General features: G+C 37.2%; 1 protein-coding gene across 8 annotated transcripts in view; it reads right to left on the bottom strand.

Annotated features, from left to right (window-relative positions):
* ate1 (arginyltransferase 1) overlaps nucleotides 1-26,083 on the bottom strand; it is a 93,537-nt gene that overhangs the window by 13,485 nt on the left and 53,969 nt on the right. For all 8 annotated transcript variants that reach the window (XM_039672277.2, XM_039672275.2, XM_089116764.1 and 5 more), the window contains one exon: nucleotides 2,902-3,022. In XM_039672277.2, the coding sequence (XP_039528211.1) occupies nucleotides 2,902-3,022 (121 nt within the window). The remainder of the gene's footprint in view (nucleotides 1-2,901; nucleotides 3,023-26,083) is intronic.

Below are 26,083 nucleotides of genomic sequence, written 5' to 3'. Positions count from 1 at the left end.
TACTGCCTTAATACAAATTTCTGGTCTTATGGAGTCGATTAATATGTGCAGTTTGTTCAAAGTAAAAAAAAAAACTAAGGCTGTGCGAAGAATAATTGCGATTAATCGCATCCAAAATAAAAGTTTGTGTTTACATAATACATTTGTGTGTGCTGTGTATAATTATTTTGTATATATAAATACACACACATGCATGTATATATTTAAGAAACTGTGTTATTTATATATTAAATATATATATATATATATATATATATACACAGTATTTATTTGCAAATAATTCTTAAATGTATATATATATATATATATATATATATATATATATATATATATATATGTATATGCATGTGTGTATATATGTATATATATATATATATATACATACATTTAAGAATTATTTGCAAATAAATACTGTGTATATATATATATATATATATATATATATATATATTTTTTTTTTAATATATAAATAACACAGTTTCTTAAATATATACATGCATGTGTGTGTATTTATATATACAAAATAATTATACACAGCACACACAAATAATATGTAAACACAAACTTTTATTTTGGATGCGATTAATCGCAATTAATCTATCCACAGCCCTAAAAAAAAAACATATCTTGTTTTTAGCATGACGAGACGAATCCCTCTTACTTCTGAATTTCTCCAATCACTTGACCATTCTGGTATGTACTGTAACGCCCACTTTTCACAACCAAAACTATTTAATTAAGCACAAGAAACAGTAAAAACTAAATTAACTATTGGTGATACCACTGATTTTGAAAACCTTTTGATAGTTTTGTGAACAAAGACAAATCATTCCTATGTTCGAATTTCTGTATTAAACGATATTTCAAATGGGTGTTTGGAGCGGACAGTGAAGGAAAATGTCCAGTAAACATGTTCATGATGCAGTTCATGAAGTTGGTTGATGAATGCCAATAAATGTGCAGTTCAAATATGAGACAGACTGCATTATTTTGGTCCCTACATACATACTTCCAGGTGTTATTTCATAGTGTTAAGACTTAACTATTATTTTAAAATGAGAAAAACAGTACTAATAAACACTGAAAAGGTGCGTTTAAACATTTTACAGCCTGTGTGCATGCAAGTTGGGCATAGAGAAACAAAAAATGAAAAGCAGAGAAGAATAAGAAGAGCTCTTTTCTTCATCAGCGCCTCACCCTCCCTCTTTGGCCCAAGCATGGCGTCTACTTGTCGGTACTGACATTATTATTATTATTATCGTCATCATCAACCCCTGAGACCACAGCACTGACCCGCTTGACTGCCGCAACAGAATCCTGGATGCTCTCCATGCCTAGATCCAGTTCTGTTATTTCAACACACAAAACGCAGGGCCAATGCAGCCCTACTTTTGTTCACGGAACTGAAATCTATAAACACACTTGATGGTTTACAAATCGAGCTCCAAAGCAATGGCATCCAAGGAGAGAATGGATGCTACCGTAATTAAGCTGACACAAAATGACATGTATTGTGCAATTACAGACATGGGAACTGCAGTTACATATTGATTTTACAGTTGGCCCCTACAGACTCCACCGATCTGTCAAACTGATTAGCAAGTCTGATTGTAAAGTGTCATGACGTGGTCAAATGGACTGGGTCCCGAACCCACTTGTGGTGATGGATCTCCATCAGAGCTCGCTCGATTTGACCCAGAGTCCAATAACCTGATGCAATTTTGACACTAAACAGACAGCATTTGATAAGCGCAGTCAGCTGTGTTAGGGAAAGGTTGGCTGGACCTAAAACTTTGTCAGGTCTTGTCAGATTGGCTCCGGAAAAGGGAAGAACTGCCAATGTCTTTTAAGAGTTTAGAGGTTCAACTACAGGATCGTTTTGAACATGTGCAACAGAACAGGTGACAGTGGGTGAACCTCAAAATGTGGCAAAAACCTGTCAGGGTGAAAAAAATAAGAATTGTATTTTGCTTACAGAAATAAAGCCTATTTTAGACTTAAAATAGGATATAAATATCATTAAAATTATATTATAAATCAATGATATATTACTAAAAAAATATACATATGTAAATTTATATCAGCAAAAACATAATAAAAATTATATAATTTATTATTTTAATATCATTTTTATGGTTTACTTTTTTTACTATATAATATATGATTTTAATGTATTGTTATTTTTATATAAAATGTAAAACTTAGGATGAAATTTTATTCCAAAATCAAAAGAAATAATGAAATTATATTCTGATTAATTTAGTCTTAAAACAGGGCATATTAATAATGAGATTTTTTTGTTAAACAATTTAAAAAAAAAAAATAAAGGGCAGTTCTTATTGAAAGTAAAACATAAATATATAAAAAATGTACTGTAAATAAATATAAATTAACCATATATTTTGGTATTTGTATTAGGGATGGGCAACGATTTGTTTACATAATATATGTTTGTGTAGTGTGTATAATTAATTTGTATATATAAATACCCACACATGCATGTATACATTTAAGAAATATGTGCATGTATGTATTTTATATATATTTATTCACAATTAATATTAGATATAAATATTAGATATATTAATAACACAACACATTTATATATTCAAATTAATTATACACACTACACACACATATATTATGTAAACACAAACTTTTATTTTGGATGCGATTAATCGCGATTAATCGTTGCCCATCCCTAATATTGCTGTATTTAATTAAAAAAAAAGAATATAATTCAATGATGTCAAAACAAATTAAAGTCAAAAGTAAAGCGTCCAGATGCAGTAATGACAATCAGGAGAGAAAATGTGCCATTAAAACACCAAAACTTTAAACACAACCTGACATTTTCTTGTGAGATGGATTTGATGTTTTATAATCCCACTGAAGGCTAACCTGCTTGGGCGTTCTCGTTGAGACGAGAGTAGGCGGAGATCTCAAGGCGGGAAATGCATCTCTCGATGGACACCCAAGCGTACGTTTCAGGGCACAGGAGGTCTGAAGGCCGGTACTGACCCTGTGAATGCAAAAACAAGAAGAAAGAGCTCGGTCAGTGCATCGGTATGTCGAAAGCTGTAGATTAGCGGGAAACCAGGAGAGAAAAGCAGATGGCCTTCTCATGCCTTGAGTTGCGTGTCTTTTAGGGGACACAGAGCCAAACAAATATACACACACCATTGTGACCGCAGTGCAAACAAGCAAACGCCTCGGTGCAGATTTCTTCAAACACAATTAAGCTATTTCTGGCGAAGGCGAAAGTGCACTGACACGCTGCACGAACTTACGGACACGCACTCACACACTAAAGCCCGCGCAGATTATGTGGGTTTACTTCAGTATTTGGTCAAACTAGAAGCAGCCTTGTGAAAGTCCCACCATTAAAGACAGGATTCGTCTTTCATTATCCCTCAGTGGAAACTATGTGTCCTGTTTTCACAAGACGGACAGCATGGGAACGAGGGACCCTGTGGAACGTGAAAATAAAAGGCATTTTGTGGCGCAAGGCGATATGTTCGATGGGTAGTGAGGGAAATGTTTTCGCACTCGTGTTCATCACTCTGTCATCAACAGACGATACGGAGAGCCCTAAAGAGTGAGCTGACTTATTCAGAGCAGTCCGATGACAAGCAAGCAAGGGTCACTGAGCAATGAAAGAGTATTTGTTTGCTTTCGAGCCTGCTGACAGACGTGCACACGTGAACAATACTGCGTTATAGGAACATTTGTACACCACGCAATTGTAGAAAATACAGTATAGTAGTAATGAAAAACCGAAAGGGTTTTGCAGGTATGCAGGGGTTAGTCAATCGCAAAGGTCTTATGCATAGAAAATTCTTAAAGGTACAGTAGCAAAAAGAGTCCAAGAGCGGGTGGATAATGGTCATGCAAAGCTAAATCACAAGTGTTCTGGTGCAAGAAACCTTGAATGACATTACGGTAGACTTCAGGGGGGAAGGTATAAAATGTAGAGCCCGACCGATAAAGGATTTGAAGGCCGATACCGATACAAATATTTTTTGGTTTTAAAATCCGATATATCGGCCGATATTTTTTTATTTCAGAAACGCGCAACAAAACATTAACAGATTTCCCTAACATTAGTTATTTGTAGTTATTTATGAGTTTTAACTAAAATAATATGATAATGCATTTAAAAAAAAATCTTTTATTGTCACAACAGAACAGACTGATGATAGTGGCATTAGCTAGCTTTGCGGTTAGCTAGTCTACGATGAGCCATAATTTATCGATGGATAACGTCGTACTGCAAATTGTAAAACATACATTTTCAATAAAACAGGCCAAGGAGAGACGTGTCTCATTGCTATAACGGTCGCGTGCTATTAAAGAAATACTTCAGTCACATTGTCAAAAGTTAAAAGGACAGTCAGTCAAATACACTAACAACGTAACGTAACTATTACTAGCTAATTCCGCTTCACTCTTGGCTTATTTATCAGCAGCAAAACTGGACATGATCGTCACAAATTTTGATAACTGATAACTGATGGGGATGTTCTTTTAATTGTTATTCAAGCAATGTCGTGACCAACTCAACGAGTGTTGCCAACAGGGACGGTGTAGAGTGCCCTCTGGTGGACAAACTATACAACTCCAACACTCATGACATGGTTCAAGCGTGTTTCGTCCGTTTTTATTTTATTTTTGAAATATTCATTTATCGGCCATTATATCTGCCGATACCGATAGTTTGGAAAGTGCCTAATATCAGCCGATAATATCGGTCTGCCGATATATCGGTCTGGCTCTAATAAAATGCTAGCCTGGTCCCACCAGACTCTTGTACAGAGAGTCTGGCCTCGCTCCATTGACAAGCGTTAACTTCCTTGTAGGCGGGATCTCTGTTGAAGTCTAAAACTATTGGATCTGCCATAACCAATCACTAAGGTTTGGTCGTGACATATGACGTCTCAAAGTAGCGCATGACATCAACGTCATCGTTCTAAGCCACTCCATCTGTTCGCTGATTGGACCGGTAAAAAAATGGACCGGAGAAACCAAAGAATACACCACAAACCCAGATGCAGTACTGAAGGAAAATGAAAATTGAGCGGGAGTACGGCCAATAAAATGCAGCATAGCGTAGAATATGATGACCCCTTTGACGTGAAAGATGTGCTACAGATCTTTGCATATGCTTCAGAGAAATCTCAAATCCACAGCCAATTAAATGTGCAGCTTGCGATCATGCTCTGAAAGGGAATCTTGGCTGCTGGTACATACATGCAAGAGTCTGTAAAGAGATTTTGCAAAGATGTGAAGTCCATTTTTAGGGGAAACCAGGAAGTAACCAGAACAGACAGATGATAAATTCAACAAGTCAAGCTAAAATCAAGAAAAACAGTCCAAAAAGGGGTGGTGATGGTGCAGTGGATAAGACACATGCCTTTGGTGTGAGACACCAAAGACACTTAACCCCTAGTTGCTCCAGAGGCGTGCGACCTCTGACATATATAGCAATTGCAAGTTGCTTTGGATTAAAGCGTCAGCTAAATGAAGAGATGTAAATCTAAATGCAAAAAGTGTCTTAACTTTTTTTGTTACACGGGTAGGGTTGGGTATCGTTTGAATTTGAACGATTCTGATTCCGATTCCTGGTTTCGATTCCGGTTCCTAACGATTCTCGATTCCGATTCTTTTAAGAGGCAGGGTCAAAAAAAGTTTAGCTAACCTTGCTAACCAACGGCCTTTCTGAAGGAAATACTCCTTTTGTCACAAATTTTGCATTTTGCCAAGATTTCGTTATTTTTAGAAAAGTGAAGCCACACTTTGGATCGCCGACGTAAGGTACTCATTTTCGACTCGCGCGGTTATGCCAACACTTCCGGTAGACGCTTCTTCGTTGGTGTTGTTCAGCGTTTTCTTCTTCTGCTCGGCGCACTGTGAATATCGAAACTAGGAATCGAAATTTTTACTTTTGAACGATTCCGGGAAAAACGGAAAGTTAGTCCCGGTTCCAATCGATACTCGATTCTCGATACCCAACCCTATACACGGGTCAATACTTGATTCTGATTGGTCAATCTCGTCATCAGGTGGTATTCCGGTTCGATGTACATTATTCCTTAAACAATCTTAAGCCATTACAAACATAATAAATGAATAATTTAATTAATTAATTGCAAGAGACACTGATCACACACCAGAGACTAATCTGTGCAGCGGACTTAACTGCAAATATCATTACTGATAAAAGTTGTAAGCTAATGTGGTTGATTTCCGCACTGTATGGTGCACTCTATGTAGAGTGTATTTAAGGCTAGTAGTATTCCTTGGTGAATTGTTCTAATATCTAAAATATAATGAATTCAGATCTAGAAATGATTCATCTATTTTACCTGTAATAAAATCTGCAAAATGGAGACTGTATATGGACTACGAATACAACCATGTCCAACTGCATGTAAACAGAGAGAAGCATGGGCTGGGATGAAGAAGTGCGCAATAAGGGTCTGATGCCCTTTGGACATGCTTTCTGCCATCAATGAGAGACTGTCTGCCTGTTCCAACAGGTCTGGAGCCATTGAGAAACAAACCTTTTCTCAGAATAGGATGGGGGAAATGATTCTCAGACGCTTTTGACAACCGTAAAAAACAGAAAAGCAGAAGCAAGTTCATAGTAGCAGTTCGGGAAGCCAGAAAAGGGCTTATTTTATGAGTTGGTTAGCAAAATTCCCATTACAAATATGCATTTTTAACGCATCTTGTAAACATTTACAGTATGTTTGACCTCATAAGAGTCATGTTGTTCATTCTTTGAGTGCAGCCAGTGAAGACAATGGAAATACGTAATGATACATGTGATACCCCATCGTAATTCAGACTGCAAGCTTACATCTCTGGAAAAACCAGACGTCTTTTACCATGGCGCTGTAGAAACGCGGTAAGGAAACACTGTAGTTAGCACATACTTACAGAAGCCTGTGATCTCGGGGGAGTCAGAACGGTTCATGCAGAAGACACTTGGATAAAGGTTGTCAAAGAGTTAAGACGCGAGAGACAGAGAGATGGAGTCTGGCTGGTCATTATCTCCGGGTCTGTTCCACTTCCCTGACGGCTCTGTTGGCCGTGAGTCACCGCAGCACCAAAGGCCTTCTCTCCTCATAGCACTCTCAAAGATTCAGTGTTTGCACGCAACTGCTTGCTCCAAAGATGGCCAGTTTAAAAGACACACCAAAACGTAGCCATCACTTTGCTTTTCAAATCATGGAAGGGATATTTCAAACATTAAATTATTACATGTCCGAAGATCCAGTTCCTTAACGGTTCAGTATTTAAGTAATTTTGTGGAAGAATAAATGGACAATGTTTGTAAAATTCCCATTTAATATATCTAGTTTGATATATCTCTTAAAGGAATAGTTCACAAAAGGCACAAACGAGATTCTGTCACTCTTTTCCATGCAATTACAATGAATGAGAACTGGAGCATTCAAACTTCAAAAAGGACATAAAAGAAGTAATGGACAAATAGTTCAAATGACTCACGGAGAACTAGGGCGGATGTAGTCATACGGACTACTTTTATGATGTTTTTGCCTTCTGTTTGAGGCTTGTTAACCTACAGTTCCTGTTAATTCTACAGAATATAATCCACCGCTCAAAAGTTGGAGGTTGGTCTCTTTTTTACACTCAAAAAAATAACTTGAATGAACATAAAAAAAATCATGGATAGGTTTTCCACGTGTTTAACTTGCGGGTTGATTCAGGTTGATTCAACTAACTTACTATGGTTGGGCACGGCTCCATTTAATATTATCCATTTATATCCATTTAATAAAAAGGCTCCCTGATATGAGGTATTCATATTCAGGTATTCAAATTCATAATATTCATTCACCCAATACAATAAAATTTATTTTAGTGACTATAGCCAAGTATTAGCTACCAATAGCACTTGTTAACATCTTAAATTAAAAGATTTATATGCTTCAATGAATCAAAGCATTTGCTGAGAGTATTGTTGAATTGGTTTTCAGACAAACCAAATGCTCCACTCTTCTCCACAATGGTAACCCATTGTAATTTCAATGGTACTAATAATTGCAACGTAATTGAAGATTAAACACAATTACGCACTATAAAGTCTTCCCCTTTTCTCGGTTTCTCAAATACACATAAAATAACACTTAATTTAGACATTAATTCTCTCTTAATTCAGCCATATGCAAAGCATGCTGGGAACTAACAAGCACCGCCCAGTTTCAGTTAATGCAACACAAATCATTTATGTAATCCAACACAAACGGATTAAGTAAACTTAAATTTTACATATTAAAGTAAACTAAACACAATCAAATTAAGTTTAGCCAAAATGTATAGCAATTGTGTTGCTTAAGCTCATTTTAATCAAGCAATTTTAACAAGCAGCAAAAATCATTTTTTTGGTGAGCATAAGAGTCTCTTATGCTCTTGGTAGGTTGCATTTATTGGAGCAAAAATAAAGCAGAAACAGCAACATTTTGAAATATTCTTATTTTTAAAATAACAGTTTCTTATTTTAATATATTTATGTAAAAAGTTATTATATAAAAGTGCATTTACTGTACACAGCGGACAGAAAATAAAGCATGTGCTCATTATCATGACAACACCACTAATGCTTTAATTCCTTTTATTTATTAAGATATTCTGTCCACATCTGCGAAACAACGCCATAAACCACTAAAAGAATTGAAAATCAAGATTTGGTTTCCAAATCAATTATTGTTATCTCCTGGTAAACTGATCTAGCTGACGCCTGTCTCTAAAATGATAGTAGAGGGTATCATGGGATGCTGAAGACTAAAAAACAACTAAAAAAGCCAAACGAGCAAAAAATAACCACGTGGAGCACATTTTCTTCCCTTTGCATCCATAAATCTGTCAGTTCCGCTAGCTCAGCAAAGTGCTATCAGAGGAGGATGTGATAGCACAGGCTGAAGGCCAGGTAAGAAAAAAAAAATGGCAAGAAACGACATGCTCTCTGTCCCAGCTGATCCAAAGCCACTTTTGTCTTCTGCGAAGGCAGGATGTGGTGAAGAGTCTGAGGGTACGAGCTCTGATCCAACATCACTTCATAAGCACAGTGAAGTGAACTGTGACTGCTCAAAGGACAAATTGAAACCAATTTAATCCGTGTGTTTCTGTCTGCATGTCTCACTCCACTGTGTTTGTTTAAAAGATTGGCACGATGAACACAGCGCCATCCGTCTTCAAGTCCTCCCGCCAACCTGCTTTCACACGACAATGAAGGTAATGTTGACAGACGGCCCATACTCGCTAAGGCTCATTGACATCACCATAGTGAGCAATACAGAGGATAAAGAAAAGAAAACAAGAGCTGAGTTTGAGAAGCGCCTTTCGTCATGTTGCATGAATAGCAGTTTAAAAACAAATACACAATAATAAATCAGAGATAAAATCAGAAAGTTATAAAAACACGCGCGATGACAGACGCAACGTCATGGAGGACTGGATCGGATAAAAACCATACAAGATGGAGAAGAAACATGGACATGCAGGTGTGTTTTGACTTAATTTAAGGATGCAAAATGTATATTTGTGACTGGGGCTTGGGTTTTCCCACAGTAAATTGAATGTTGTGATCATGATTGTACACTGTAAAAATGAAAAAAAAATTGTGGCAACAGATTACAAGCAATATTATTTTTTTAAATTTAACAAATTAGAATTGAGTAATAATTAATCAAATTAATTCCTTACAAGTTGATCATTTAAACTGAGTAAAACTTACAGTTCTTAATTAATCTTTGACATCTGTCAGATATTTTTGTTAAATTTTTTTGGTGTAAATTTTACTCAGTTTAAATGGTTAACCTTTAAGGAATAATTTGATAAATAATTACTCAATTCTAATTTGTTAAATTTAATTAATAATATTGCTTGTAATCTGTTGCCACAATTCTACTAATTAGATAAAGCATATTTGTTTTTACAGTGTATAATGTTTCTCTAATCATTATCACTGTATTGCATTTTACTGTGAAAATACTACTATAAATTCAAATTTAAATCCTGAATATGAATTGAGAAAGCAAACCGGATGCAGAATTGCAATTTGAATTTAAGTAGAATTAAAAATAACAAGAAACACATTTAATTATCCTGCGATAAAGTGTTTAGCTGGTAAGGAACATCTGTCAAGTCAAATTTTGAATGCTGGCTAGTTTGAAAGTATTGAAAAAACAAGTTTGGGGGAGGGAAAAAAACCCTCAAACCAACCCAAAAGTAAAAAATATGGATTTAAAACATGGCCACCAAACATTATAACATTTAATCGACTACTGGTGCAGTCCATATGTTTTATATCTGTGCATTCTGAGGTTAGTCTACCCTAAAATGACGAATGCTCAAAAGATATTAACACTAACTGTAATATAATGTCAGTTTTGTGTCTTCTATGAGAGGGTCTCGAGGGAAAAAAACTCATTTCCACCTACTCTTAAAAAACTCCACCCCACCGGCTGGGGCGCGCCGCAGGGTCCATACCTGAGATTTATTAGAAAAGCAATTAATCAGGGGCATAAATCCTCAACTTCACTGCTGGCTAGGAATCTCTGTGAAAGACAACACCTCAACTCTTGCTGTGGGGAGTGAAGACGTCTACACAAGCTGATCTGGGGAGAGCACTCTTTACCTTACAGTCAGCCATGACCTACAGAAAACAAACAGCAAAACATGTTTCTCTTAAAATCGTATACTTGTAATGACTTTTAAGATCTGTAAACATTTTTTGCTGTTTGTTTTCTGTAGGTCATGGCTGACTTTAATGTAATGTAATCCACTTTTTTTTTTTATTAATCTAGATTCTAAGACCTTCTTGTACCAAAATAAACGGTACGCTTAAAGATCTCAAAGTTTAAATTGAAGAACAGAAAAAGCAGCTCTGCCAAATAGCCGGTCTTTTGTACACCACTGCTCAAAACATTTTTGAAAAAAAGTCTTTTGTGCTCACTAAGGCTGTGTTCACTTTATAAAAATGTACATTGAAACACTAATATATTTTGATATCTGTGAATTTTCAGCATCATTACTCGAGTCTTGAGTGTCACATGATCCTTTGGAAATGAAATCATTTTGATATGCTGATTTGCTGCTGTTTTTTTTTTTAATATATATAAATTGGGCTTTGCCATCACAGGAATACATTGCATTTTAAAATGTATTCAAAAAAGATAGTGTCCAGTAGTGTAAATTTGTCACAAGATGCATCAGAATCAAACCACAAACTGGGTCCTAAAGGCCATTGTGGGCCACGGAGGGAACCGAATTCTCCCACTGCGAACCGAGGGGGTCTAAATAGAGGAGGGATGTCGGCTTTTCGCCATTCACGAGGATATCAAGCACATCTGGGGTCTATTTCCTCTGTAGAGGTCCGTTTCATTTTTTTAGAAGTATTCATAGGCACCTACAGGCTGAAAAGACACAATGAGAGAAACTAGATACAGTATTTTTCTGAAGAAAATCTGAGTGGCGTTAGACCATGCAAAAGTCGCAGGCACAATGTTAGGGAGTCTGAAAAAAACCCTAACCCAGTGAATGAGGAATAATAACAGTAGTACACACAGTTAAAAAAATAAGTGTGTGCACTGCAGTCATGAATTCCAACTGCAACCTGTCTAAACATTTACCATGCTGCTCACAGTCCCGAACAATGCCTGGCCGATCCCTTCTGACATAATGACAAACACACACAGGAACAAGGACAGATCTGTGCATTGACAGACACAAGTGCACTCTTGCTTTCACCCACTGGTGTCTTATCTTGGCTTTTAGATACACACAAAGAGCAAACACAGTTGCCATGTTGTGCCTATTGTTTAAATTGCAGGTTACACACAGTACATCTGAAATAGAGTCAGAAAGTGCTAAGGGGGCGGGATTGACCAATGGCTAAGCCACACCCCTAAAACGCAATAAGCCAATCACAGTGCACAATACACTCGGACATTCTTTGCTTCCACGTCCATTGAAATGCATTGCAGTTAGTCAGTTTTCTTTCGTTTTTTCTTGTCATTTTAAGTTTGAAATGGTCAAACGGTGTGCATGCAGCTCCGACACTAGGTATCCCAAGAGGCTGGGCGACGGTGTGTATTTTTTTTACCTTTTCCCAAGCCACATCTCAACCGAGATAAGTGTCTGCTCTGGATTAGCTTATGAGTCCACGACACCAACTAAATGTAGATAAATTACACAAGGATGTCTACATCTGTTCTAAGTTAATTCAACAACGTATTTGAACTAGGGCAGTCAGTTTAACGCGTTAACGCAAACCCATTTTAACGGCGTTAATTTTTTTATAGCGCGATTAACGGTCTTTTTGTCCTAGCAAACTTTGTAGTTTTTTCACATGCTTTTGCAACAGGACACGGCATTCTGCGTCTCGCGCTCGTCATCCACTCAAAGTCGGCTCGCAAGCCCAAACGTGTGTTTGCGGCGTGCCTGTTTTGTTTCCGTTCTAGCTAGATCCGCTTGCACTTTGGTCGAAGAAGCAACAAAACGTCGTCGCGCAGCGCAAGCCATTGAAATGAACGGGTTCAGAGCGCAGCGCTAGGGCGTTTTGTGCCGCACACAATCAAATGCGGAAGTTGTAGTTGTGCGTTAGCGTCTATCAAGCAACAAACGTCAGCTTGTTTCGCGCGTTTGTTATGGAATGGAGCACAATTATTCTTTAGCGATTGCACCTGGTTCTGTCTACAAAGACAAGTCTCATAAACGCAAACGTCAACGAACGGGTCAACCAAACGACCCAAGAAGAATTTGGGACAAGAGAAATAAAACCAGCTCAACGTCGGTGTGGAATTTCCTAAATGGAGAGAACTTCGTGAAAAACTCGAACTAGAAAGAGACGCCGATCTTGCATGTGTTTTACTTGACAGATGAGTAACACTGTGTTCTGTATGCAAATTTCATGTCAGTAAACCATGCAAAACAATTAATATTATTGTTAGAATGTCTTGTTGTCTATGCATATGATGTGAAAAATCGTAAGGTCATATTCACCGCGAATACTTCTCGGATTGTGAACTGTTGGCTGCATCTTAGAAAACGACGTTTACCTGAAAAGTGTTTCAATCGTCCCAGCTCTCGCCTAACATCTGTGAATTTACTTTTAAACCTGACTTTTCTTGCGGTTATTTCAGTTTAATGAAAAACAAGCATGTCATTAAACGCAACAGCTATAGAAATCGAACTTTACCTCATCCATGACAACTAATTTTCGATTCCCGTCTGACTGATTTATCCACGGTGGAGTTGAAAACAACAGTTCATCATTCCGCGTTCCTCCACGGCGTCATCAAGCAAAGCCGTTGTTGTTGTTTTGAATGTAGCGCCCTCTAGCGGCATAAAATCCTTGGTATTGTAGCTTTAAAATAATTGTGAATTATACGTTTTTTAAGTTTTTATCTTATTGGAATCAAAATTAGGAATCGATAAGAAGAATCGGAACCATTAAACGAAACTTTTTTCTTAGTTGTTTAATCATTTTAAATCAAACCGTAATCAGGACCCTAGTCTTGGACTAAGATGATGGTCAGTTAGTCAGCTAGTGTATATACTATATATATAGAAAGAAAACCCTTTTATTTTTCCTCAAACTGACCCTCTATTAATCTCTGCCTCATCTCAACTTTCTCTGGCATTCACTACCGCTGCACATATGGCAAGACCGCCCTGCAAGAGCTGACATCAGGGCAGACGCCGCTGAATGACACGTGTAAACATGCACTCACACAAACAGCGGTCGACAAGGCTTTTGTAAATGGGCAGAGGAGACGTGCTCTCTGACAGACATGTGTAAATAAAGAATCCCTCCTCTCTTTGCATACTAAACCATGGCATGCATACAGAGTGCCATACACACTGGCCGACAGTCCTCAGGAGAGCGTCGAGCCACATTCAAGATTCTGATGTTTACACAAACCTGCAGTTTAAACACACAAAGTTGGGCGAGTCGTTTCGCCTCACTCGACACATTACCAAGGGACAGAATTCAAATAAATACATCGTCCCGACCGCGAACTAATGCCTCCACAGACATACACACACACACAAATACACGCTTACTCGTAGTGCCTGGCCAAGCTGTGTATCAGGGGTTTGTGGATGACAGCTTAATGATGGGAAAATATTTTTACAGGATCACGTTTCGGAGGGCAGCGTTTTACAGGCGCAGCCTCCCGGGCCTCATTTTATCTCTCTATCTCTCCTGGCGTTTATTGGCGGGGTTGGCTCAAGCGCTGCGGTCTTACAGCCTTAACACTCACCTTCCTTAAGTGCTTTTCACTCCAGACATCTTTGATCCGGCTTACTAGACGCACGCCCCAAAATAAAGCTGGTATGGAAATTAGCTTTACATTTGAGCCATGTTTTTACCTACAACAACAACTGCAATACAGTTTACGATCTGACAGGAATTTGATAGTAAAAACATATATTGTTTAAACAAGCTATTATATATATAAAAAAAAAATCTAGAAGAATAAATAACAGATGTTTCTGTGCAAAACTCGAAAAAGTTTGGGGCCGGTGAGATTTTTTTTTAAACAAGTTTCGGTAACACTTTAGTTTAAGGTCCTAATCTCACTATTAACTAGTTGCTTATTAGCATAATATTACTAGGATATTGTTTATTAGTACTTATAAATCACATATTAATGCTTAATCCTGCATGGCCATATTCTACATATTTTAATCCAACCCAATACCTAAACTTAACAACTACCACAGTAATTATGGCTTTATTGAGGCGTAATTTCATTTGATCAAAAATGAGTTTGAATTATAAGTTACATTGTACTATGCTGATAAGCTGCTCAAAAAAACATTTCTTATTACCAATGTTGAAAACAATTTTTTTTTTCTTTTTTTCAGGATTTTTTGATGAATAGAAAGTTTAAAACAATGCATTCATTTGAAACACAAATATTTTGCAATGTTATAAATGTCTTTACTGTCACTTTTGGTCCATTTAATGCATCCTTGCTAATTAAAAGTAGCCATTTCTTAAAAATCGCACTGAAACCAAACTTTTGAACAGCAATATGATTGTCGTGTGCAAAAGAATCCCATGTTTCATTTCAATACCCGTACAGGATAAAATAGCCCATTGGTTTTGTTTGCTCTTTGTTCCACGCTCTATATATCAAAGTGTGCAATATGTTATAAGGACTGGAGGCCCTGTCACCTCAGACAAAGTGGCTGAATCCAAGGCTCTGAAAATAAACCAAGGGTGAGTTAATGGCAAGGCAAACACAGTGCGCTGGCAGCTGGGCCACTCTGGCTATTTTCACCCTGACATCAGATCTAAACTCTCATTTTCCAGCCCTGTGACCTTCACACCTCCCTCACCAAAGCCCCTCCCCCCGCCATCTATCGTTTCTCTCTTTCACTGCCGAGACTAAATCGTCTGACCCGACCTCTCAACTCTGACCCCGGAGGTCTGTCGTCATGTCAACGCTCCTGATGGGGGGGGAGCAGAGGTAAGTGCGCTGAATCAGGGCCTCAATGTAAACACATAAAACAAGTCGCCTCTATTACCACACTGTGTCAACGTGCTAAACGAAGTTATTTATTATTTAGGGGTGTACAACATGCATGCGATTAAGCTTGTCGCAGATATCTGAGAAAACACAATCATTGTGCACTTTAAATTTAATTTTCCATTCAAATAAGTTCATTTAACCAAATGCAATATGCGTTTTAATGCGTTTCCGGTGCAGAAGCGCATTATGTGACCTCTCATATGTCTCATCGACCCACATCAGACCCACAAACCACACAAAGAGCAGCTATTGAATGTATGCCACACTCCAGCCAAAGCAAAAACAAGGCTTATTGTGCGCTAAAAATGCAAAGCACCCGTTTTATATTACTATAAAATAATATTCAGGTTGGCTCGGGTCTTAAAAAAACAGTCAAAGAGGACTAAGACCAAAAGAGGAATATATGAAGCACTAACTAAAGTAACATTAATCTATGCGATATTTGTTTACAAAACCTTAAGGGAAAATCAAACATCCATTCGATATGAACTTAAGAGTTATTAAGGTCTTTTTACACAGTAATGGACATGAACAAAAAATGTAACTCATTAAATCAAAGTTATTGTATGGCAATGAATAGTCAAAACTTTTAAAAGACTAAATACTAGACTAGTTGACCTTCAAGACTCATACGCAGTCTGATAAGGCAGTGAAAAGTTATACACTATCATTGAGGTCGGAATGATCTTTAAATATTTTTGTCACCAAAGCTGTATTTATCTGATCAAAAATACAGTAAAAGCAATAATATTGTGAAACATTATTAATTTAAAATAACTTTTTTCTATTTTAACATTTTAAAAAGTAATTTGTTCCTGTGATCGAAGCTGAATTTTCCGTATCACATGATCCTTCAGAAATCATTATCTTGATTTGATGCTCAAGAAACATTTCTGATTCTTATCAATGGTGAAAAGAGTTGTGCTGCTTCATATTTTTGAGGAAACCATGATATATTTTTTTTATTTGATGAAAAAAAAATCCAAAATAACAGCATTTATTTAACCCTTGTGCTGCATTAGATTTTTAACACCGTTGAGTGCATTAAGGACCAAAAATGGCCACATATTAAACATTGCCTAAAATATTATATATTATTATTATTTTCCACTTTTACCAAGTTAAATCTTTTAACCAGCATCAGTCCTTATCATAACTACCAAAAATGTATTCAATTTCAGGATTTTAACCCTTTAATTACCAGTTTTGTTTGCGAAACCATTGATTTGTATAAGAGGAAAAAACACAAAAATTCAATTATTTTCAATAAACTAAATGTAAAGAGAAAACTTTAGATTTGGATTATCACAGTCCCACTATGCAAAAAATCCCACTTAGCGCGTTAGAGACCAAAAATGGCCACTTATTAAACATTGCCTATTGCCTAAAATAAGGTGCATTTCCACCCATAGGGAATAAATATGTAGTGACGTCATCTGGTGGAATACACTATATAATGCAAATATAATGCTTTTGCTTCAAAATGAAAGGATGTTTGTGCAAAAATCATGTTTCATGTATTACTGACAGCCTCAGATTTAAACAACGTTTTAATGGGTTTCAATGGGCCATTTTTGGTCTTTATGGTGCTGAGTGTTACTATTTGATCTACACAGTGTGTGTTATACATATTTTGCAAAATGGGATCACATTTTTTACATGTATCCAAAAAGTCACAATTTTGCCAAATTTCATACCATTTGCATTAAAACAGCCAAAATGGTCAAAGAAATTAAACTGCAAAAGACCAAAAATGTCCCTAATGCAGCATAAGGGTTAAAATAGAAACATTACAAATGTCTTTATTGTCACTTATAATCTGATTTAACGCTTTCTAGCAGAATTAAAGTAAAAAAATCTTCATTTTATTTTTAAAAACCCTGAACCCAGTAGTGTTTACACTGAAAGTTTTATACACAATCACTAGAAAGCTAGATAATACAGTAGTGCACGCCACAAAGATCAACACAGACAGAAAGAGTTTGCTAGATGAGCGAATATTTTTGTACTAATTGGAACAAGACCCTCGTGCTGGCTTCAGCTGATGTCAAAACTTACACCGTACAGAAGGGAGAGAAAAGAGAAGAAAGAAACCCCAATTCAAACAAACTTTTCCCCTCATACGCCTCACTGTTGGTGGTCTCAGTTGAACCAAATCAAAAAGCAACTTCTGTCAGGTTGGCAGCCAACAGCGGACTTGGAGAAGAGTGAAAATCAGACGAAAAGAGGGAGGGCGCTGGACTCGTAAGCATTACTGAAGAAGTGAGAGGTAAAACAGGCGCTCGAGGTGGTTTAGTGCTCAGGGGCATGACTTGGCTAAACCGCAATAGAGCGAAGAGGGGAATAGAGTTCACGAACAGCCATTTTAAAGACATATCGAGCCAAATTAGTGCAGTATTACAGGACTTTTTCACCCAAAAATGGTTTCTGATGATGAGTGCTTCAGCTTTTTGGATCGGTTTAATAATCTCCATGGGTTTTGGGGTGAACTATCCAAGCTAAAATGCACAAAAAAAGCTGGGATCATGTAGATAGATCATGTATTTTGACATTTCAATCCTACGCGAACAAGATCACACTTGCAGAAGCCTGAAGAAATGATTTCGGACGGGCAGAGAGACCCTGACGCTGGAATCTTTCTGTCTTTTCCCTGTCCTGACATGCACCACAATCACAAATCCAATCTCAACAGCACGTAACGAAAGTGTGGAGCGCATTTAAACGGCTAACTGACAGTTCCACAGCACCGTGCCTTATTAATGAAAGAAAAACAAGTGAAAGAGATTACGCTGCAGAGCAGAGCACGCTTCAAAGGCGCTTTGAAGAGGAGAAAAAAGGAGAAAGGACAGAACATGCCAAACTAAATGTGTGGTAATTGTTTATCTTTCTCTCAGACCACTTTCTTTCATTTCAAGCCCTCGTTTCCTATCGTTTCATTTAGCGCTTCATGATGGTGTGGTTTATGGAGATGGGAAAGAAAGGAGTTTGAAGAGAGTTTACATGCATGAGGAAAGTTGAAATGGGTTGGGTTCTGCAAGCATACAGAAAAAGTGGATCATACACAAGGACTGTCTCTCGAAACCTAGATCGCATTTTTCCTAGAGCATCGGTTCCCAACAGGGGGTAGCGGCCCACAAGGGGGCCTCAGCGAGCTCTGTAGGGGGGTCGAGTCATATATTGAAAGGTTTTTTAAAAGTCCTTCTGTTCAAAACGTATTTATTATTACTGTTTTACACGTACTATTACTATTTTGACGTACACAGAGAGAAGTAGTTCCGGCTACAATGTTCTACGCATTGTTCTGTTAATAAACGCAAGTTCAAGCACCAAAAACGTAAAAAATAAAGCCTCACAAATAACTTGCAGGTATTGAGGCCCCAGAACGAAATCATTTAGTAATAGGGCAGTCAATCTTCCTCTAAAATACTATTCGAATTCCATTCCTTAGTTTATTTAATATTTAAATGCTAAAATTTATCCTATTATTACTATTTACGACATTACAAATGCTTATGGATCGCCAATGCCACGATAGCATGTGGTTGTTGTTATTTGTTCGGTCCACTAGAGGGACATCTAATACACATTTTATTCGCGCTGAATATGGTTGAAGCGCTTCCGATGGTTTTCGGCTTATAACTCCGCGAAAACACCACCAAAAATTCTGAAACTTGTATCGTTCTTTTCAGTTCGACTAGACGGTTCCAATAAGCTCGATGCGCACCGAATCCGTTGAGAGATTTGCGTTTTTCGCTTCACAGGCGCTTTTGGAGGGCGCTTTTTACGTCGTTAAACATTTAGGCTATCATTTTTGACAGTTGTTATGATGATACACCGTGGATAACGTGCACACTTGTGTTACGATTCAAAAACTTTGTTCATCAGACGAAACAAAGGCATTTCATTTTCACATGTGTGTAGGCCAAAGCGGCGAAAAGTAAGGTTACATTTAAAGAAAATTAAAAATATATATTATGTATAAAACAATGTGTATATCGAAAAATAACTTTGATGATTTTTTAAATATTCGAATTATATTCAAATTTCAGAATTCGTTCCAACAGGCCTATTTAGCAATAGCCTATATTCTTTCTTTGTTTTTACCTACACACCAGTGTGAATATTTGTTTTTTCATTTCAAATAGGGCCAGTATAAAGGCTTCTCCTAGGCTTACGTTTTTAAAAATTCCAAAGGGGCTATACTGATGTTTTTGTTACTGTATTTTCAATATTCTAGGCTATTATTTAAACATGTCTGGTTTTAGTAAACATACTGTTTGTTTGAAAACAACACATTTTGTCATCCTTGCTGCAAGCTTACAAGAGCGATAATATCATTAAAAGTGAAGGGGGGCACTAAAATATTTTCTTGGGAAAAGGGGGGTCTAAAAAAAAAACCCAAAAAAGCAAGACCAAAAAAGGTTGGGAACCACTGTCCTAGATATCTCTGTCAACATGAACTGAAGTCTAGTTTGGTTTTGAGTATATTTATTTCAATGGCTTGACAAAAATACACACACCACGTGTGTACAAGCAAAGCAAACACGTACAACACACTCCACTAGAGGTGACGAGAGCGAGAGAGCAAGAAACAGCACTTGTTCCCACCTGCCTCAGCATTCCTGAGGATTTGTACAAGAGCAGAGAGAGCGAGATACAGAAACACGTACAGCAGAGATGTAGATGAGAAGGGTCTTTTGTGCTGCGATGCAACGACTCACCACATGCACAATCTCCTGGGTTCACACTCCTTTTGATCACTCAATTTCCATGACTCATAGATAGACTAAAATAAAGATGGACAGAACAATCGTTGACCAGACCATTCTAGCCAATTAAATATTTTAGTGCTGAGAATAACTAGAAAATCTGTGCCAGAATGTAGATTATAATTTACAAGAATTTTCAAGACCTGGAAATCCCAACTTCATGGCGGTGGGAACCCTAATTCTTAGAGCCCGACCGATAAAGGATTTTGAAGGCCGATACCGATACAAATATTTTTGGGTTTTAAAATCCGATATTCTGATATATCGGCCGATATTTTATTTATTTATTTTTTTAACTGGACATGATAGTCACAAATTTTGTCATGCTTATTTGAGTTGAGAGAACTGATGGGGATGATCTTTTAATTGTTATTCAAGCAATGTATGTATCGTGCCCAACTCAACGAGTGTTGCCAACAGGAACGGTGTAGAGTGCCCTCTGGTGGACAAATCATACAACTCCAACACTCATGACATGGTTCAAGCGTGTTTCGTCCGTTTTTATTTTATTTTGGAAATATTCATTTATCGGCCATTATAACCGCCGATATCGATAGTTTGGGAAATGCCTAATATCGTCCGGTAATATCGGCCTGCCGATATATCGGTCTGGCTCTACTGATTCTCCAAAGTAATGCTTCTCTTTTCAATGGAAAAGAGTTGTAAAAGTTCGTCATGTGGTTTAGCATGCTGAAAAAACTAAACTTTACATCCTAAGAATCCTCTTATGCTCACCTACTGCATTTATTGGATCAAATGACAGAAAAAACAGTAATATTGTGAAATAATATTACAATTTAAAATAACTCTTTTCTATTTGAATATATCTTAAATAACAGATCAAAGCTGAATTTTCAGCATCATCACTCCAGTCTTCATAGTCCTTCAGAAATAATTCTAATTTGCTTATTTGATGCTTTCTGATTATTATCAATAGCTGTGGCGCATAATATTTTTGTGTAAACCGTGATGCATTGACCGTGACCCCCAGGATCTGTTAATAGACTCCAATGCATTTTCATTGTCTCTAGTCCAAAACATCAATGCCTCTTTTCAGCTCGAAGACTTTGTCCTGCATTATTTCTGCTTGTTACTTAATGGAAACTAAATTACTAAATTTTATTTTAGGTAAAGGACTTAACCTTAAACTAAACACAGTTAAACTAAATTACATAGCTTTACCGTCATTCTACAGATAACACACACCATTAATGCCACTGAAACTCAAAGGAAAACTAGAACAGACACTTGGGAACATTCTTGGTCCTAAAATACAAAGAAAACAACAATAAATAAAATGTTGTGCAACATCACCCTACGCAAAGCAGGAGAACGGGGAAAAGGGAGGCAACGTCTAAAGTCAATCAATTTAAGAAACAAAATGTTTCTAAGAATCAAAGCTAAATATAACACTGGAAAACATGAACAGATGTTGTCTTTTCTGATTTAGCTTGCTACAAATAATGCTCTGTGGCTGTATTTGTAGCATGCTAAACCAGAATATACAACTGTTCAAGTTTTCCACTGTTAAATTTAGCTTTGATTCTTAATAGTTTGTGTTTTAAATTCATAATAAACTTTTGTTGACTTTATAATGCATGCATATTGCGTGATAATTAACTCATTAAATGTTCCGTCAGCTCTTGGCTCAGTCTGATTCAGTACAGTTGTCCCAGATGAAAGTAAACCAAAGAAGTGTAGGGAGAATAAACGCAATCACTCTTGACTACACTAGAGGGACTTTTACTGAAGTCCATATGAAGAGTTCAGATGCAAAAGCCTCTAAATGCCATTTGAAATGTTCTTCTTTAATGATGATTTTTATCAAACTTGTATATTTAAGTTCAGTAATTTCACTTAAATAACAATTAATAGGTAATTATCATTGCAATTTAAGTGAAATTACTGAACTTAAATATACAAGCTTGATAAAAATGATCATTTTAGAAGAAAATTTAAAATGGCACTTAGAGGCTTTTGCATCTGAACTCTTCATATACAGTAGCTGTAAGAAACATACCTGCCAAACATGGGTCCTTTCATAGGGTCTGGGGTCTTCCAATCATGCAAAATCTAATTAAATCAAACATTTATGTGTATGCATGCTTAATGGTGGCACATTTGCATCAAGGTTGGCCTGAGCACAGTGCAAACATTATCCATTTCACCCACTGAGAAATCCTCAGGTTTTCTACATTGACTTTGCAGCAAGAGGCTCTTAACGCGAATGAAAAGCCTCTCCAGATGACCGGCAGCCCGCACACAAACATACAAAGACGACCCCAATACAGAGTTCTCAGACACTTGTTTCCTTTGGCCTGGATGTGGAATTCACAGGAAGCGTTGAGAAACACCTGGTGGATGGAGAGAGAGGCAGGTGAAGGGAGGGTGGAGAGGGGAAGCTTCTCTCGCCAGAACCCCACAGACCTGCTCATTCCAGCCCATTAGACACATTCAGAAGCCTGAAAGCTTGGGCACAGTCGAGGGCCAAACAGCCATCAGAGGATCAGACACAGAATGGACCCGGCAGGGCCAGGAAGTCACGTCTCGAACTGGACGGCGGTCTGGCTTGACTGCAGAAGAGAAATGGAGCTGGCACTGGGTACCGCCTCCCGAAAGGACTCCAACCACTGCCTTTGTGGCCAGTGAAGTTTAAACGGAGGCCAGTTAAAGATCTTGGCTTTGGGTCTGGTTGTTTTTGTTTACAGTCTGCTCCTTTCCTTCCTCCAAAACAACTAAATAATATATTCTGTATGATAAAAGTACATTCCTGTTCAAAAGTTTGAGGTCAGTAAGATGTTAAAGGAGTAGTTCACTTTTCTAAAAAAAAAAAAAAAACTTTTGCTGATAATTTACTCACCCCCATGTCATCCAAGATGTCCATGTCATTCTTTCTTCAGTCGAAAAGAAATGAAGGTTTTTGATGAAAACATTCAAGGATTTTTCTCCATATAATGGACTTCATTGGGAACCAAACGGCTCAAGGTCCAAATGAGAGTTTCAGTGCAGCTTCAAATGGGTTTAAAGGACTCCAGACGATGAAAAAGGGTCTTATCAAGGACACTTCGAGTCATGACTCGAAAAAAAATTTGTTCATTTTGATGAACGAGTTCGAACAGGAGAGTCACAAACGCTCATCACAGAACAGAGCAAGGCAAGCATTTGTGCTTATAAAACGTAAACTTTTTAAATTATTTTTTAAATGAGCGATCGTTTCGCTTGATAAGACCCTTATTTATCGTCTGGTGTCGTTTAAACCCATTTCAAGCTGCACTGAAACTCTCATTTGGACCTTGAGCCATTTGGTTCCCAATGAAGTGCATTATATGGAGAAAAATCTTGGAATGTTTTCATCAAAAACCTTCATTTCTTTTTCATCTGAAGAAAGAATGACATGGACATCTTGGATGACATGGGGGCGAGTAAATTATCAGCAAAAGTTTTTTTACTCTACTCTAAGGGAACTACTCCTAAATTAATAACAAGGAAGCTTTAAATCAAAAGTGACAGCAAAGACATTTACAGTGTACATAAGAACTTGCTTTTCACCAAATAATATTGACAAAAAATCCTTCAAACTGTAAATGATGACAATGTTGAAATATGCACGTGCATAAATTATGTTTCATGCCTAATCTGACCGTTCAAAACACAAGCACGTATGTAAACGCTGCATTGAGAGAACACAGTTGGTGTGCTTTCCCAGTAGACATGGCGAGGGGTACACAGTGTTCCCCGTCTGAAAAGAAGGAAGCTGCTTTAATGGGATGGATTTGAGCTCTAAGCAGGGCAAAGCATGAGAGCACAGAGGCTTTGACGAAACGCAGCGGGTGCTGTGCTCTTAGCAGAGGTACAAGGGGTCATCCTGAAACAACACACTCAGATGAATCTCAAGACGACATTCCAGGACGGCCACAATAATACCATATGCCTTTGTGTCGATGAAATACGGAACAATCTAGCGTCTTTTATTTACCCTCACGTCTTTCCAAATCTTTCCACGAAACACGAAAAAGACCACGGTAAAATGTTCTCTCTTTTTTAACGACATTAATTGGCGGCTGGGGCTTTTAAACTTCAAAAAGGATGCAAAAACATCATACAAGCAGTTTATTCAACTCTTCTGAAGTCATACAATCACTCTATGATTGAGAAATAGACCAAACATTAAAGACACATCACTGAAAAAACACATTCATATGAGTTTATGAGAGAAGATTCATGATCAAATCACTCTTTTGAATCTTATAAATTACTCGGTTCATTGTTAATTCAAAGATTCATTTACGAATCGGATTGATTTGTTCGTCAAGTTTAACTCAATGATTCAATGATCCGGTCACAATTCATTAGCTATGTTTATATGGACCCAAATAATCTGTTTATAATCGGATTTATGGCTCAATAAGACTGAAAAGTGAACACCTCAATTGATTTGGGGATTTGAAGGGTGTAGACCTGAAATGATTTGATCAACGGGGCAAAAACAAGCATGTAAATGACTTGAATCAGTTTATGGGAATCTTGCATCTGATTATTTTCTTGTCAAGATTAAAAAGTTTTGTTAGGAATACATGTAATGCACACGTAAATGAATATATGAATTGGATTGCCACGTTTAGAGTTCATTTGAATCGATTGGATTCATTCTTATTGACAAAAATTATATATTACATGTATATCTACACACATATACTGTATATATACATATATATAATAATATATAAGCATATGAAGAGTTCAGATGCAAAAGCCTCTAAGTGCCATTTGAAATTTTCTTCTAAAATGATCATTTTTATCAAGCTTATATATTTAAGTTCAGTGATTTCACTTAAATGACAATGAAGATTACCTATGAATTGCCATTTAAGTGAAATTACTGAACTTAAATATACAAGATAAAAATGATCATTCTAGATGAAAATTTCAAATGGCACTTAGAGGCTTTTGCATCTGAACTCTTCATATGTAAACAAACACTTTTATGTTAGATGCGATTAATCATGATTAATTGATTTGACAGCACTAATTCAAACTTATCTATTGATGATCATTATCTGTGTATTTTTGGTCGTCACCTTTGTTTTTAACACAAAGCTATAATACGAGTTCAGACGATGCTTTTGTGTCCTTTTAGAACCTTGAAAGCTTCAGTCCTCCTTAATTGATAATAAATTGCATGGAAAAGTGCAATAAGCTCCGCCTTCAGAAGTTAAACAAGCCATTTGGATTTGGAACTACACGAGTTTTCATTTTTATGTGAACTAATCCTTTATTAAGCGATTTGAAAAGTGGGTTCTGGATGTAGGTGAGAAACAGACAACCTTCTAACCCCAGACTAATCTCTCAGAGCACAATGGCAGGAGGTGAATGAGAGGGGTGAGTGGCACTCATCCTCTGATGTGAGAGTTGTGCTGGGAGAGAGCGAGAGCTGGGCTCCAACCGAGATCTATTCACTATTCCACACGCACAGCTCTGCAGAAACCGGCTCCACCGAGAGAGTCCAACAAAGACAGAAACAGAGAGAAAGACAGACGCACAAACAACTTCCAGGACTACAGATGATACAGCCTGAGGTTGAACATTTCAGTAGAATAATACTGCAGTGCAGAGAAACACAGTGAATTAAGATACCCAGAGGCTTTACACTCACTGCTGCATTGCAGAGATGCTCAACGGTTTGAGATGGAGAAATCATGTCATGCTTTCTAATAGAATAGAGTGCTTATAGACATGTTT

The sequence above is a fragment of the Pimephales promelas genome, chromosome 11 (genome assembly GCF_988280905.1).
Source record: "Pimephales promelas chromosome 11, fPimPro1.hap1.1, whole genome shotgun sequence".
Lineage (NCBI taxonomy): Eukaryota > Metazoa > Chordata > Actinopteri > Cypriniformes > Leuciscidae > Pimephales > Pimephales promelas.
The sequence above is the reverse complement of the archived record's forward strand: the minus strand, read 5'-3'. Positions and strand labels throughout refer to the sequence as shown.